The sequence below is a fragment of the Aquarana catesbeiana genome, linkage group LG04 (genome assembly GCF_042186555.1).
Source record: "Aquarana catesbeiana isolate 2022-GZ linkage group LG04, ASM4218655v1, whole genome shotgun sequence".
Lineage (NCBI taxonomy): Eukaryota > Metazoa > Chordata > Amphibia > Anura > Ranidae > Aquarana > Aquarana catesbeiana.
Window position 1 is genome coordinate 690,326,645 of NC_133327.1, and position 14,831 is coordinate 690,341,475.

The following is a 14,831-nucleotide window of genomic DNA, read 5'->3' on the forward strand; positions in this document are numbered from 1 at the left end:
GCTATAGAAATATCTGTAAGAAAAATAAAATATAAAAATATCTAAAATAAATAAAATATAAAAACATCTGATATTTACATGTATTATTTATTGTTTTCTTCTTTATTATTAAAACTGATAGTCATGTTAATGAAGGTATTTTTATTATTATGTATTAATGAATGTATTATTTAGTCTATTTCCAATGAATGTTTCGAATTATTATTAGTTGTGTGTGTTTTTCCCAGTCTGAACACCGGTCCCGTCCATAGAGGACGACGTCTCTGTCTCTTATACTCTGTGAGAGAACTGACGGCGGCGGCCATGTTTCCGGAGACCTCAGTAGTTGGATCTCAGAGCAGCAGGCTACAGAAACATGGCTCCTGTGTGAAGGACACGTTTAGCAAACTCCTGACTGAGGAGTGACAGAACCCGGAAGTAAACATGTGGGGAAGCCGGAAATGATGGTCTTTGCATGTCTGCTGTCCTTGGGCTGCAGAGAGAGCTGAGAAGATGTTCCTGACCTGTGTGAGCTGTGAGTGTGACCCCCTCCCCCCTACTTCTATAATATATCTTCTACTATCCTGTCCTTTTATTCCCCATCTCCTTCTATTGCATTATATATCTCCTCTGTCTAGCAGTGTGTCACCATGGTAACATAATGTTCTCTCCTCTTCTCCCCCCCATCAGATGCGAAGAGTAAATCCAAGTAAGTGGAGCGGTGGGAGTTCCGATCGATTTATGGAAGGCTCCGGATTGTATGAGGTCTCCATACATGGACAGATCAGGTTGTCGCTTTAAAGGGTCCGTTCACCTTTACAGGAGAGCTGCCTGTGCAGGTAGAGGGGGGCCTATAGATGAAAACAAACTCTGCGGCTTCCGACTAACGTCAGATAATACCCTCGCTATAGGTGTAGGCCATTTATATACCTCCCGAGGCCGAGAAACTCCCAGGACGGTGCCGGGGTAATCCCAACTATTACCGCTCACTAAGGATGAGCTCCGGCGCGTTCGCACAGCCCACGTGGAGAGCCCGCCAGGAAGTCGGTACGGCGCTGCGCTAATCACAGGCAGTGAGACATTTTCCTGATGTGCGGCTTCAGAGAACACGCCGGAGCTCATCCTTACTGCTCACCTCCACCCTCCCATCTCCGATTGAACCCCCTCCCATCTCCGATTGAACCCCCCCCATCATCATCTCCGATTGAAACCCCCTCCCCCCACTGAACCCCCCCCCCCCATCATCTCCGATTGAAACCCCCTTCCATCTCCGCCTCCCATCTCCGATTGAAACCCCCTTCCATCTCCGATTGAAACCCCCTCCCATCTCCGCCTCCCATCTCCGATTGAAACCCCCCTCCCATCTCCGATTGAAACCCCCCTCCCATCTCCGATTGAAACCCCCCTCCCATCTCCGATTGAAACCCCCTTCCATCTCCGCCCCCCATCTCCGATTGAACCCCCCCCATCTCCGATTGAAACCCCCCCCCTCCCATCTCCGATTGAAACCCCCCCCTCCCATCTCCGATTGAAACCCCCCCCATCTGCGATTGAAACCCCCCCCCCCCATCTGCGATTGAAACCCCCTCCCATCTGCGATTGAAACCCCCTCCCATCTGCGATTGAAACCCCCTCCCATCTGCGATTGAAACCCCTCCCCCATCTCCGCCTCCCATCTCCGATTGAAACCCCCTCCCATCTCCGATTGAAACCCCCTCCCATCTCCGCCTCCCATCTCCGATTGAAACCCCCTCCCATCTCCGATTGAAACCCCCTCCCATCTCCGCCTCCCATCTCCGATTGAAACCCCCTCCCATCTCCGATTGAACCCCCCCCATCTCCGATTGAAACCCCCTCCCATCTCCGATTGAAACCCCCTCCCATCTCCGATTGAAACCCCCTCCATCTCTGATTGAAACCCCCTCCCATCTCCCCCTCCCATCTCCGATTGAAACCCCCTCCCATCTCCGATTGAACCCCCTCCCATCTCCGATTGAACCCCCTCCCATCTCCGCCTCCCATCTCCAATTGAAACCCCCTCCCATCTCCGATTGAACCCCCCCCATCTCCGATTGAAACCCCCCCCCCCCATCTCCGATTGAAACCCCCTCCCATCTCCGATTGAAACCCCCCTCCCATCTCCGATTGAAACCCCCCTCCCATCTCCGATTGAAACCCCCCTCCCATCTCCGATTGAACCCCCTCCCATCTCCGCCTCCCATCTCCGATTGAAACCCCCTCCCATCTCCGATTGAACCCCCCCCCATCTCCGATTGAAACCCCCTCCCATCTGCGATTGAAACCCCCTCCCATCTGCGATTGAACCCCCCCCCATCTCCGATTGAAACCCCCTCCCATCTCCGACTGAAACCCCCTCCCATCTCCGATTGAACCCCCCCATCTCCGATTGAACCCCCCCCATCTCCGATTGAAACCCCCTCCCATCTGCGATTGAAACCCCCCCCCATCTCCGATTGAAACCCCCCCCCATCTCCGATTGAAACCCCCCCCCATCTCCGATTGAAACCCCCCCCCATCTCCGATTGAAACCCCCTCCCATCTCCGATTGAACCCCCTCCCATCTCCGCCTCCCATCTCCGATTGAAACCCCCCCATCTCCGATTGAACCCCCCCATCTCCGATTGAAACCCCCCCCATCTCCGATTGAAACCCCCCCCATCTCCGATTGAAACCCCCTCCCATCTCCGATTGAAACCCCCTCCCATCTCCGATTGAAACCCCCTCCCATCTCCGATTAAACCCCCCCCCATCTCTGATTGAACCCCCCCCATCTCCGATTGAAACCCCCTCCCATCTGCGATTGAAACCCCCCCATCTCCGATTGAAACCCCCTCCCATCTCCGATTGAAACCCCTTCCCATCTCCGATTGAACCCCCCCCATCTCCGATTGAAACCCCCCCCATCTCCGATTGAAACCCCCCCCCATCTCCGATTGAAACCCCCTCCCATCTCCGATTGAAACCCCCTCCCATCTCCGCCTCCCATCTCCGATTGAAACCCCCCCCCATCTCCGATTAAAACCCCCTCCCATCTCCGCCTCCCATTTGCGATTGAAACCCCCACCATTTTCGATTGAACCCCCCCCCCCCCCATCTCCGATTGAACCCCCCCCCATCATCCTCTTTGATTCAAACCCCCTTCCATGGGCTTCCTTTCCCCTCATGCAGAGTTTGAGAACGTTAGAGCCGTGCAGTTTGTTTTTATCTACAGACCCCTCCCCACCCCCACCCTTATCTGCATAGGCAGTCTTTTGGTAAAGATAAATGGACCCTTTAAAGCAAGAAAAGCTTTAAAAAAAGAAATAACTATCAAGCCCCCAATAAAAGCACAGCATAGTGTCGTTCGCCCCCCCCCCCTCCCCCCTCAGTAGTGTTCTCTTCCTCCACATACCACTATCCCCCCCCTTCACATAACCTCTCCCACTGTGGTGTCCCCTGTAGACCCCCCTTTCATAAAAGTGTTTTCTGCTCCCTTTACATCATCACCCCCATCCAACTGTAGTGTCCTCTGCCCCCCTTCACATCACCCCCCACTGTAGTGTCCTCTACCCCCCTTCACATCACCCCCCACTGTAGTGTCCTCTACCCCCCTTCACATCACCCCCCACTGTAGTGTCCTCTACCCCATCCCCTATCTTTTTCATAGCAGTGTTTTTCTGCTCTCTCTATATCACCCCCCCCCCCATTCACATCACTCCACCCCCTTTAGTGTCCTCTGCCCTCCTTTACAATACCCCCACCCCGTGGTGTTCTCTGCCCCCCCCCCCCCCAGTGCCAGTGTCATCTGTCCCCTTCACACACAGCCTCCCCACTGTAGTTTCCTCTGTCTCCCTCCCCACACAATGAAGGTCTCCTACCTTACACTGGTGTACACTGTGCACTAGAGCAGGAGGTTTCACAGTACTGGATGGAGGGCGGGAGCTGCCGGAGTTAATTTTTCACATGAATAAGCTGGTGATTGGTTGCTAGGACCGGCCAGCTTCCTAGCAACCAGTCGCCTGCTGGTTAATGTGAACAATTAACTCCGGCAGCTCCCGTACTGTGATATGTCCCGCTCTCCGCTCTGCAGGGGGGGGGATGCTGAAGGACTGGGAAGGACCGGCAATGCAGGGCTGTGTTCCCGATCTACCTATCGGCTGCCTGCGGTCACCTGGTAGATGGGGATCGATGACTTTAAAGGATAAATTCACTTTTCTGAACATGTTACATCTGTTTTTAGGGTGTAACATGTTTAAGCTCACCCCCCCACCCACCTTCTCTCTTTTGTGACTCTTGTGACAGTTGGCTGGGGTTCCTCTCCCTGCATCCGCTGTTCTATTTAAAATGGGCGTGGCTGTGTGGTGCTCCACCTACACTATTACATCATTCAATCCCAGGAATCTATTAACGAAAAAAACCTACAATTCCTGTCTGCCACCGCGGCGGACAGTCTTGTAGTTCTCAATGGATTCTGAGAGTGCTGATCAGCTCCCTGATAGTCCCTGTGCTGATCAGCTCCCTGATAGTCCCTGTGCTGATCAGCTCCCTGATAGTCCCTGTGCTGATCAGCTCCCTGATAGTCCCTGTGCTGATCAGCTCCCTGATAGTCCCTGTGCTGATCAGCTCCCTGATAGTCCCTGTGCTGATCAGCTCCCTGATAGTCCCTGTGCTGATCAGCTCCCTGATAGTCCCTGTGCTGATCAGCTCCCTGATAGTCCGTGTACATTTAACATGTGTGCATGTATTATTTCTTTCCTTTAAGATGAACTTATCCTTTAAGAGGAAACCAAATGAGGGGGAGGGGAAGATTGCGAAGTGTTGCAGAAAATAGGGGAGTGGTTGGTTATATGTGGGTCTGGCTAATAAGAAATTGGTGGATAGATCAATATGTGTTAAAGGGACAAAGTACACCGTAAGCATTTTATGTTTTGAAAGATATGGAGTTGTCACCTCTTTATTTACACCTGGGGGAAGAGGGAAAGAAAGGTGACAACATAGGGAGGGGAGGGAGGGTGACAACATAGGTAGAGAGGGGAGGGAGGGTGACAACATAGGTAGAGAGGGGAGGGAAGGTGACAACATAGGTAGAGAGGGGAGGGAGGGTGACGACATAGGTAGAGAGGGGAGGGAGGGTGACGACATAGGTAGAGAGGGGAGGGAGGGTGACGACATAGGTAGAGAGGGGAGGGAGGGTGACGACATAGGTAGAGAGGGGAGGGAGGGTGACGACATAGGTAGAGAGGGGAGGGAGGGTGACGACATAGGTAGAGAGGGGAGGGAGGGTGACAACATAGGTAGAGAGGGGAGGGAGGGTGACAACATAGGTAGAGAGGGGAGGGAGGGTGACAACATAGGTAGAGAGGGGAGGGAGGGTGACAACATAGGTAGAGAGGGGAGGGAAGGTGATGACATAGGGAGGGAAGGTGACAACATAAGTAGAGAGGGGAGGGAGGGTGACGACATATGTAGAGAGGGGAGGGAGGGTGACAACATGGGGAGGAAGGGGAGGGAGGGTGACAACATGGGGAGGGAGGGTGACGACATAGGTGGGGAGGGAGGGTGACGACATAGGTAGAGAGGGGAGGGAGGGTGATGACATAGGTAGAGAGGGGAGGGAGGGTGACGACATAGGTAGAGAGGGGAGGGAGGGTGACGACATAGGTAGAGAGGGGAGGGAGGGTGACAACATAGGTAGAGAGGGGAGGGAGGGTGACAACATAGGTAGAGAGGGGAGGGAAGGTGATGACATAGGGAGGGAAGGTGACAACATAAGTAGAGAGGGGAGGGAGGGTGATGACATAGGTAGAGAGGGGAGGGAGGGTGACGACATTGGTAGAGAGGGGAGGGAGGGTGACGACATTGGTAGAGAGGGGAGGGAGGGTGACGACATTGGTAGAGAGGGGAGGGAGGGTGACGACATAGGTAGAGAGGGGAGGGAGGGTGACGACATAGGTAGAGAGGGGAGGGAGGGTGACGACATAGGTAGAGAGGGGAGGGAGGGTGACGACATAGGTAGAGAGGGGAGGGAGGGTGACGACATAGGTAGAGAGGGGAGGCAGGGTGACGACATAGGTAGAGAGGGGAGGCAGGGTGACGACATAGGTAGAGAGGGGAGGCAGGGTGACGACATTGGTAGAGAGGGGAGGGAGGGTAACGACATAGGTAGAGAGGGGAGGGAGGGTGACGACATAGGTAGAGAGGGGAGGGAGGGTGACGACATAGGTAGAGAGGGGAGGGAGGGTGACGACATAGGTAGAGAGGGGAGGGAGGGTGACGACATAGGTAGAGAGGGGAGGGAGGGTGACAACATAGGTAGAGAGGGGAGGGAGGGTGACAACATAGGTAGAGAGGGGAGGGAGGGTGACAACATAGGTAGAGAGGGGAGGGAGGGTGACAACATAGGTAGAGAGGGGAGGGAGGGTGACAACATAGGTAGAGAGGGGAGGGAGGGTGACAACATAGGTAGAGAGGGGAGGGAGGGTGACAACATAGGTAGAGAGGGGAGGGAGGGTGACGACATAGGTAGAGAGGGGAGGGAGGGTGACGACATAGGTAGAGAGGGGAGGGAGGGTGACGACATAGGTAGAGAGGGGAGGGAGGGTGACGACATAGGTAGAGAGGGGAGGGAGGGTGACGACATAGGTAGAGAGGGGAGGGAGGGTGACGACATTGGTAGAGAGGGGAGGCAGGGTGACGACATAGGTAGAGAGGGGAGGGAGGGTGACGACATTGGTAGAGAGGGGAGGGAGGGTGACGACATAGGTAGAGAGGGGAGGGAGGGTGACGACATAGGTAGAGAGGGGAGGGAGGGTGACAACATAGGTAGAGAGGGGAGGGAGGGTGACAACATAGGTAGAGAGGGGAGGCAGGGTGACGACATAGGTAGAGAGGGGAGGGAGGGTGACAACATAGGTAGAGAGGGGAGGGAGGGTGACAACATAGGTAGAGAGGGGAGGCAGGGTGACGACATAGGTAGAGAGGGGAGGGAGGGTGACAACATAGGTAGAGAGGGGAGGGAGGGTGACAACCTGGGGTAAGAGCTGCCCATGATGGGTATCCTTCTTGTAAGGGACACTTTGTAGCCGCCTTCATCTTCCTCCATCTTGTTTCGGTGTCAGGGTTCTCCTGGTTCAGATGATGAGCGCGGCGGGGACCGGCTACAGCTTCAACACCAGGAGGAACAGACTGAAGGACAAGCTTATCCTCCGAAAGTACGACCCCTTAGGTAAGAGTTCACCCGGGAGATGTCCCCCATATACTTCAAGAGCCGGTCCATCCAACCTAGATGACAATTGGTTTATTTATTTTTTTTAAAGAGGACTGACTTTGCCATGGCTGTCCATCCAGCCCCGCCATTACTACCTGCAGAGTCCCTGACTGGGAAGAAACATGCAGCCAGTGAAATGAGAACTCCCCATCTACACCCATGTTTTGGGTCAGGAGGAGCGGCTGCCCTGGGCACTGTAGTATCATGTGATATGGGGAGGCACCACAAGGAGGCTTGGGAGCAGGGGATTTGGAGGGGGGGCGGGGGTGTGAGTTGATAAGAATTGTTCTAGAAATTTGGGGAGGTGTGCTACGAGTAGTGATTTGAGGGTATTTTCTATTGGGGGGGGGGAGAGATTTGTGCTAGGAGGGGGAGCTTTGGTGGGTTTGTGCTAAAAAAAAAAAAGGTAATATGGGAGGGGGGAGGGGATTTATGGTGGAAGTGTGATTTTTTTTTTTTTTTTTTGGGGGCGGGAGTTGTGCTAAGATGGTGGAGAATTTGTGCTGGGGGGGGGGGGGGATTTGGAGAAGGGGAAAGGTTATGTGCTCAGAGTGGAAATTTGAGGGGTAGAAGATTTGTACTATGAGGGGGGAATTTTTTCGGTGGTGGATTTGTGCTGAGGGCATATGGGGAATGAGAGGATTTGAGTGGGGGGGGAGGGCAAAGATCAGTGCTGGGAGGGGGATTTGTGCAGGGGCGGATTTGTATTGGGAGGAGGGAAAATTTATGCCAATGGGGCAATCATGCAGATTAGTGCTCAGGTTTTTTTTTTTTGGGGGGCAAGGTTTTGCTGATACATAATGCTTATACATTATAGGGGGTGGGGGGCAATTTGTCATGTTTGCCCTGGGCTTTAGATGACCTTGTCCCGGCACCGTTACATTGAATTGCTCATCGCTGTAATTGAAATGTTACATTGTTGTAAACGGATCACCATTAGCTGCTTTTCCACCACATGACGGTTATTTGCGCCATTTATAAACTGCACTGGATAAATCGCTGTTGGGACGGCCATTGTGATTGATAATGAATCGTTGGACAGCTCCGTTCATAGATACCGAGGGGGGGAGGGGTATTTACTAAACGGGAAGGAGGCAGGATCTAGAGCAGGTGTGCACAATAACCAATCAGCTTTATTCAGTTAGGCCCCTTTCACATGGGCACCTCCGTTCTGCGGGATCCGTTTGCTCAGCGGGGGGTGGGGGGGGGGATCGCTCCACTGACCAGGCGGGATGACGGGTCCGTCTTCACTTACTGAGCAGAGCGGAAGATGGACAGAGTCCCGCTCTCTTCTATGGGGAGAATCGGATGAAAACGAACCACTTGTCCATTTTCATCCGATCCACCAGATGGCAGGAAAGTAGGACCACCATCCGTCTGGTTTTGGGGGAGAGGATCCGATAGGATAGCACCGGACATGTCACCGCTGACCTCCGCCGCTCTGTAGAGGTGAATGGAGCGTCCAATCAGGTCCACCAGAAAAACAGACAGACAGACCTGATTGGAGCGCCCGTGTGAAAGGGGCATTAGGCTTTGGAAATGAAGGCTAGAAGCATCCCATCCCCCAGCGCCTGTTTCTCTGGTATTATAGGCACATGGATTTCCTTCCCTGTTATCTACAAGGTTTCTCTGTTGCAATATGATTAACCCCTTCGCGACCGCACTATAGCCGAATGATGTCTACAGTGCGGCCATACTTTGCACAGGAGGCTTTCTTATGACGTCCTCCCATTCTCACACTGCCTGCACACCCCTCGGCGGCACACATCGGCAGTGATCGGGGTAAAGAGCCAATCACGGACGCTCTTTATCATGTGATCACCTGTGTCCAATCACAGCTGATTACGGATGTAAACAGGGTTTGCTGGGTATTGGCAATCTTCTCCTCACGCTGACCTCATGTGAGGAGAGGAGAGCCGAAAACTGGCAAATCCACACAGGAGACGTCTACACTGATAATCGGGGCGCTAATTATTCGTGTCCTGATGATCAGTTCAGCCCCAATCTGTGCCCACCGGTGCTGCCAATCTGCCTACATGTGCTGCCAATCTGTGCCTACATGTGCTGCCAATCTGTGCCCACCTGTGCTGCCAATCTGTGCCCACCTGTGCTGCCAATCTGCCTACATGTGCTGCCAATCTGTGCCCACCAGTACTGCCAATCTGCCCGTGAGCTGGAGATCTTTAGTGCTGGTTCACACAGGGGTGACCTAGCCGCCTGACAAGTCGCCTCCCGTTCTGTACTACGGAACCGTTCTAATAGGAGCTCCGACTTAGAAAAAGGTTCCTGGAGTATTTTTGGGGCGACTTCAGGCGACTTGCATAGACTTCTATACAGAAGTCATTTTGCAAGTCGCCGCTGAAGTCGTGTGCAGGTCGCCTCTTTGAGTCGGCCTGCAAGTGGTGCCGCCCCGGTGTGAACCGGCACTCAAGTAGGCCGGACTGACGAGCAGATCCACAACAGCTGGTTAACTGTGGAGAGAGATAGGAGATGGCAATTAGCAGACAGCTGAGCGGCCAGATCAGAGAAGGAAGGGCTGAGCCCAGGCCTGACACCCGCCCCCCCCCCCCTCCCCCTCTCCTCCCCCTTCCCCTCTCCTCCCCCTCTCCTTCCCCTCTCCTCCCCCTCTCCTTCCCCTCTCCTCCCCCTCTCCTCCCCCTCTCCTCCCCCTCTCCTTCCCCTCTCCTCCCCCTCTCCTTCCCCTCTCCTCCCCCTCTCCTCCACTGTAAGAGGAAGGGGAGGGCTCACACATGTAAACACACAATCATTCATCAGTTGTGATCACTGTGCAGATCAAGGCAGCAGCTGCAAAGTTATTAGGTGAGACCACCCAGAAAATGAAGGTCAGGTTTGCACATTTGCCCCACTGACAAAGAAACGATTAGTCTATAATTTTATTGGTCGGTTTATTATAACAGTGAGAGACAAAATAACAACAAAAATATCCAGAAAAACACATTTCAAAAAATGCCCTTCACAAAACATGACTTAGTAGTTGGTGGAGAAACCCTTGTTGGTGATCACAGAGGTCAGACGTTTCTTGGAGTTGGCCTCCAGGTTCGCTCACATCTCAGGAGGGATTTTGTCCTCTTTGCAGATCTTCTCCAAGTCATTAAGGGTTCCAGGCTGACGTTTGGTAACTCGAAATTTCAGCTCCCTCCACATATTTTCTATGGGATTAAGGTCTGGAGACTGGCTAGGCCACTCCAGGACCTTAATGTGCTTCTTCTTGAGCCTTTGTTGCCTTGGCCATGTGTTTTGGGTCGTTGTCATGCTGGAATACCCATCCACGACCCATTTTCAATGTCCTGGCTGAGGGAAGGAGGTTCTCACCCAAGATTTGATGGTACATGGCCCCGTCCATCGCCGATCAAATACTTTTTTCCCTCACTGGATCCTCCTGCTGGATATGATGTTGCAAGTATTGTGAAGGGCTCATGAAAGAACGAAACTAGTTTCTTGTTAAAAATCTGTGGAATTTTGCTGCAAAGCATTTCTTTTAAAGCGCTGCAACCCTGGATTCTGATTCTCTCTTCCTTTTTATATATATACACACTCACAAAAGTAAGTACACCCCTCACATTTGTGTAAATCTTTTCTTCTATCTTTTCATGTGACAACACTGAAGAAATGACACTTGTCTACAATGTAAAGTAGTGAGTGTACAGCTTGTATAACAGTGTAAATTTACTGTCCCCTCAAAATAACTCAACACACAGCCATTAATGTCTAAACCGCTGGCAACAAAAGTCAGTACACCCCTAAGTGAAAATGTACAAATTGGGCCCAAAGTGTCAATATTTTGTGTGGCCCCCATTATTTTCCAGCACTGCCTTAACCCTCTTGGACATGGAGATCACCAGAGCTTCACAGGTTGTCACTGGAGTCCTCTTCCCCTCCTCCATGATGACATCACAGAGCTGGTGGATGTTAGAGACCTTGTGCTCCTCCACCTTCCATTTGAGGATGTCCCACAGATGATCAATAGGGTTTAGGTCTGGAGACATGCTTGGCCAGTCCATCACCTTTACCCTAATGGCTGTGTGTTGAGTTATATTGAGGGGGCACCTAATTTAACACACCTGCTCCCCATTCACACCTGAGACCTTGTAACACTAACGAGTCACATGACACCGGGGAGGGAAAATGGCTAATTGGGTCCAATTTGGAGATTTTCACTTAGGGGTGTACTGACTTTTGTTGCCAGCGGTTTAGACATTAATGGCTGTGTGTTGAGTTATTTTGAGGGGACAGCAAATTTACACTGTTATACAAGCTGTACACTCACTACTTTACATTGTAGACAAGTGTCATTTCTTCAGTGTTGTCACATGAAAAGATAGAAGAAAAGATTTACACAAATGTCACTGAGGGGTGTACTTACTTTTGTCAGATACTGTGTGTGTATATGTATATGTGTGTGTGTGTATATATATATATATATATATATATATATCTCTCCAACGGATTGCTGCACTTAAAATATTTATTAATCAATTATTCAAGAAATGACATAATCAGATGTGGTTTTGATCTGATGAAGGGTGTAAGCTTGTGAGCCCAAAATGGAAATCTTCAAACATCTGATTATGTCATTTCTTGAATAATTGATTAATAAATATTTTAAGTGCAGTAATCCGTTGGATTTTTTGTATATTTGGTTGGTGGGAAGACTAGATTGCATTGCACTGGATACAGACCGGGTGCTGCTTTCCTCAACTATAGTGAAAATAATCTCTCTCTCTCTCTCTCATATATATATATATATATATATATATATCTCTCTCTATGTATATAAATAAATAATTTGTATATTATGGGGGGGGTGCTCAGATTAATCCCTTTCCAAGATGCTGATTCTTATCACAGCACAGAGATGAGTGTTTGGTGTTTCTGAGCCCATTTCAGAGTGAATTAGGATTGGACTTGGTATCCGGTTGTATTAAACTGAATTTTCTGACATCTTTTTGTGTTGTTTTCAGTGAAGCAGCATGTTCTGTTCTTTGAGAAGAGGAAAGTCCGGTCCATATAACAGCGGGGGTCTGACATGGGCACTGTCCTGGGTGGAGGGAGAGGATGGTATGTTGTGGAGGAAGCGGACAGCAGAACCCGGATTGTTATACAGAACAATGGGGAGGGCAGACGGCCAGCCTATCTCTGCCACCATCAGCTGATTTCTTCATTTTATTGCCACGTCCAATGAACGGATCTACAGAGAGCGGACCCTCCTCCCAAGGTCATCACCTTATTTATGTTGGCTGCAGCACTTCTTGGAATTTTTTTTTTTTTTTACCAATAAAAATGATTTTTCTCATTGTTTGTAGAAATCTCTCCCCTGTGTATAGTGAACATGTAGACACATGATGGGTCTGGTATATACATAACAGAACAATGGTGGTGTGCTACAGCTGAACTCTGGGCTGATATAAAAGACACAAATGAATGCAGAATGGTAAATTACTGATATATCATGAAATGTATAATATAAATACAAGCAGTGTGAGTATTAGTATTGGATTTGGAGTATTGGATTTGGAGTGTTAGTATTGGATTTGGAGTGTTAGTATTGGATTTGGAGTGTTAGTATTGGATTTGGAGTGTTAGTATAGGATTTGGAGTGTTAGTATAGGATTTGGAGTATTAGTATTGGATTTGGAGTATTAGTATTGGATTTGGAGTATTAGTATAGGATTTGGGGTATTAGTATTGGATTTGGAGTATTAGTATTGGATTTGGAGTATTAGATTTGGAGTATTAGTATTGGATTTGGAGTATTAGTATTGGATTTGGGGTATTAGTATTGGATTTGGGGTATTAGTATTGGATTTGGAGTATTGGATTTGGAGTGTTAGGATTGGATTTGGAGTGTTAGGATTTGGGGTATTAGTATTGGATTTGGGGTATTAGTATTGGATTTGGGGTATTAGTATTGGATTTGGAGTATTAGTATTGGATTTGGAGTATTAGTATTGGATTTGGAGTATTGGTATTAGATTTGGAGTATTAGTATTGGATTTGGAGTGTTAGTATAGGATTTGGAGTGTTAGGATTTGGAGTATTAGTATAGGATTTGGAGTATTAGTATAGGATTTGGGGTATTAGTATTGGATTTGGAGTATTAGTATTGGATTTGGAGTATTAGTATTGGATTTGGGGTATTAGTATTGGATTTGGGGTATTAGTATTGGATTTGGAGTATTGGATTTGGAGTGTTAGGATTGGATTTGGAGTGTTAGGATTTGGAGTATTAGTATTGGATTTGGGGTATTAGTATTGGATTTGGGGTATTAGTATTGGATTTGGAGTATTAGTATTGGATTTGGAGTATTAGTATTGGATTTGGAGTATTGGTATTAGATTTGGAGTATTAGTATTGGATTTGGAGTGTTAGTATAGGATTTGGAGTGTTAGGATTTGGAGTATTAGTATAGGATTTGGAGTATTAGTATAGGATTTGGGGTATTAGTATTGGATTTGGAGTATTAGTATTGGATTTGGGGTATTAATATTGGATTTGGAGTATTGGATTTGGAGTGTTAGGATTGGATTTGGAGTGTTAGGATTTGGGGTATTAGTATTGGATTTGGAGTATTGGATTTGGAGTGTTAGGATTGGATTTGGAGTGTTAGGATTTGGGGTATTAGTATTGGATTTGGGGTATTAGTATTGGATTTGGAGTATTAGTATTGGATTTGGGGTATTAGTATTGGATTTGGAGTATTAGTATTGGATTTGGAGTATTAGTATTTGATTTGGGGTATTAGTATTGGATTTGGAGTATTGGATTTGGAGTGTTAGTATTGGATTTGGAGTGTTAGTATTGGATTTGGAGTGTTAGGATTGGATTTGGAGTGTTAGGATTTGGAGTATTAGTATAGGATTTGGAGTGTTAGGATTGGATTTGGAGTGTTAGGATTGGATTTGGAGTGTTAGGATTGGATTTGGAGTGTTAGGATTGGATTTGGAGTATTAGATTTGGAGTATTAGATTTGGAGTATTAGATTTGGAGTATTAGTATTGGATTTGGAGTATTAGATTTGGAGTATTAGTATTGGATTTGGAGTATTAGTATTGGATTTGGAGTATTAGTATTGGATTTGGAGTATTAATATTTGATTTGGGGTATTAGTATTGGATTTGGAGTATTGGATTTGGAGTGTTAGTATTGGATTTGGAGTATTAGTATTGGATTTGGGTTATTAGTATTGGATTTGGGTTATTAGTATTTGATTTGGAGTATTAGTATTGGATTTGGGGTATTAGTATTGGATTTGGGGTATTAGTATTGGATTTGGGGTATTAGTATTTGATTTGGGGTATTAGTATTGGATTTGGGGTATTAGTATTGGATTTGGAGTATTGGATTTGGAGTGTTAGGATTTGGAGTATTAGTATAGGATTTGGAGTATTAGTATAGGATTTGGAGTATTAGTATTGGATTTGGAGTATTAATATTTGATTTGGGGTATTAGTATTGGATTTGGAGTATTGGATTTGGAGTGTTAGTATTGGATTTGGAGTGTTAGTATTGGATTTGGAGTGTTAGTATTGGATTTGGAGTATTAGTATTGGATTTGGGTTATTA

At 48.5% G+C, this 14,831-nt stretch overlaps 1 protein-coding gene across 1 annotated transcript; it reads left to right on the forward strand.

The window, feature by feature from the left end:
* Positions 1-376: 376 nt before the first annotated feature.
* On the forward strand, positions 377-12,560 carry MRPL33 (mitochondrial ribosomal protein L33). Its single transcript, XM_073628780.1, has 4 exons — positions 377-514; positions 670-688; positions 7,098-7,204; positions 12,229-12,560. The coding sequence occupies exons 1-4, from the start codon at positions 493-495 to the stop codon at positions 12,276-12,278; spliced, it is 198 nt and encodes a 65-aa protein (XP_073484881.1). The 5' UTR covers positions 377-492; the 3' UTR covers positions 12,279-12,560.
* The last annotated feature ends 2,271 nt before the right edge of the window (positions 12,561-14,831 follow it).

Excerpts from the sequence above, each read along its gene's own strand:
- MRPL33 (XM_073628780.1), top strand. The coding sequence starts at position 493 with ATGTTCCTGACCTGTGTGAGCT. Across the intron at positions 7,205-12,228 it reads CCGAAAGTACGACCCCTTAG|TGAAGCAGCATGTTCTGTTC; the intron begins GTAAGAGTTCAC and ends TGTTGTTTTCAG.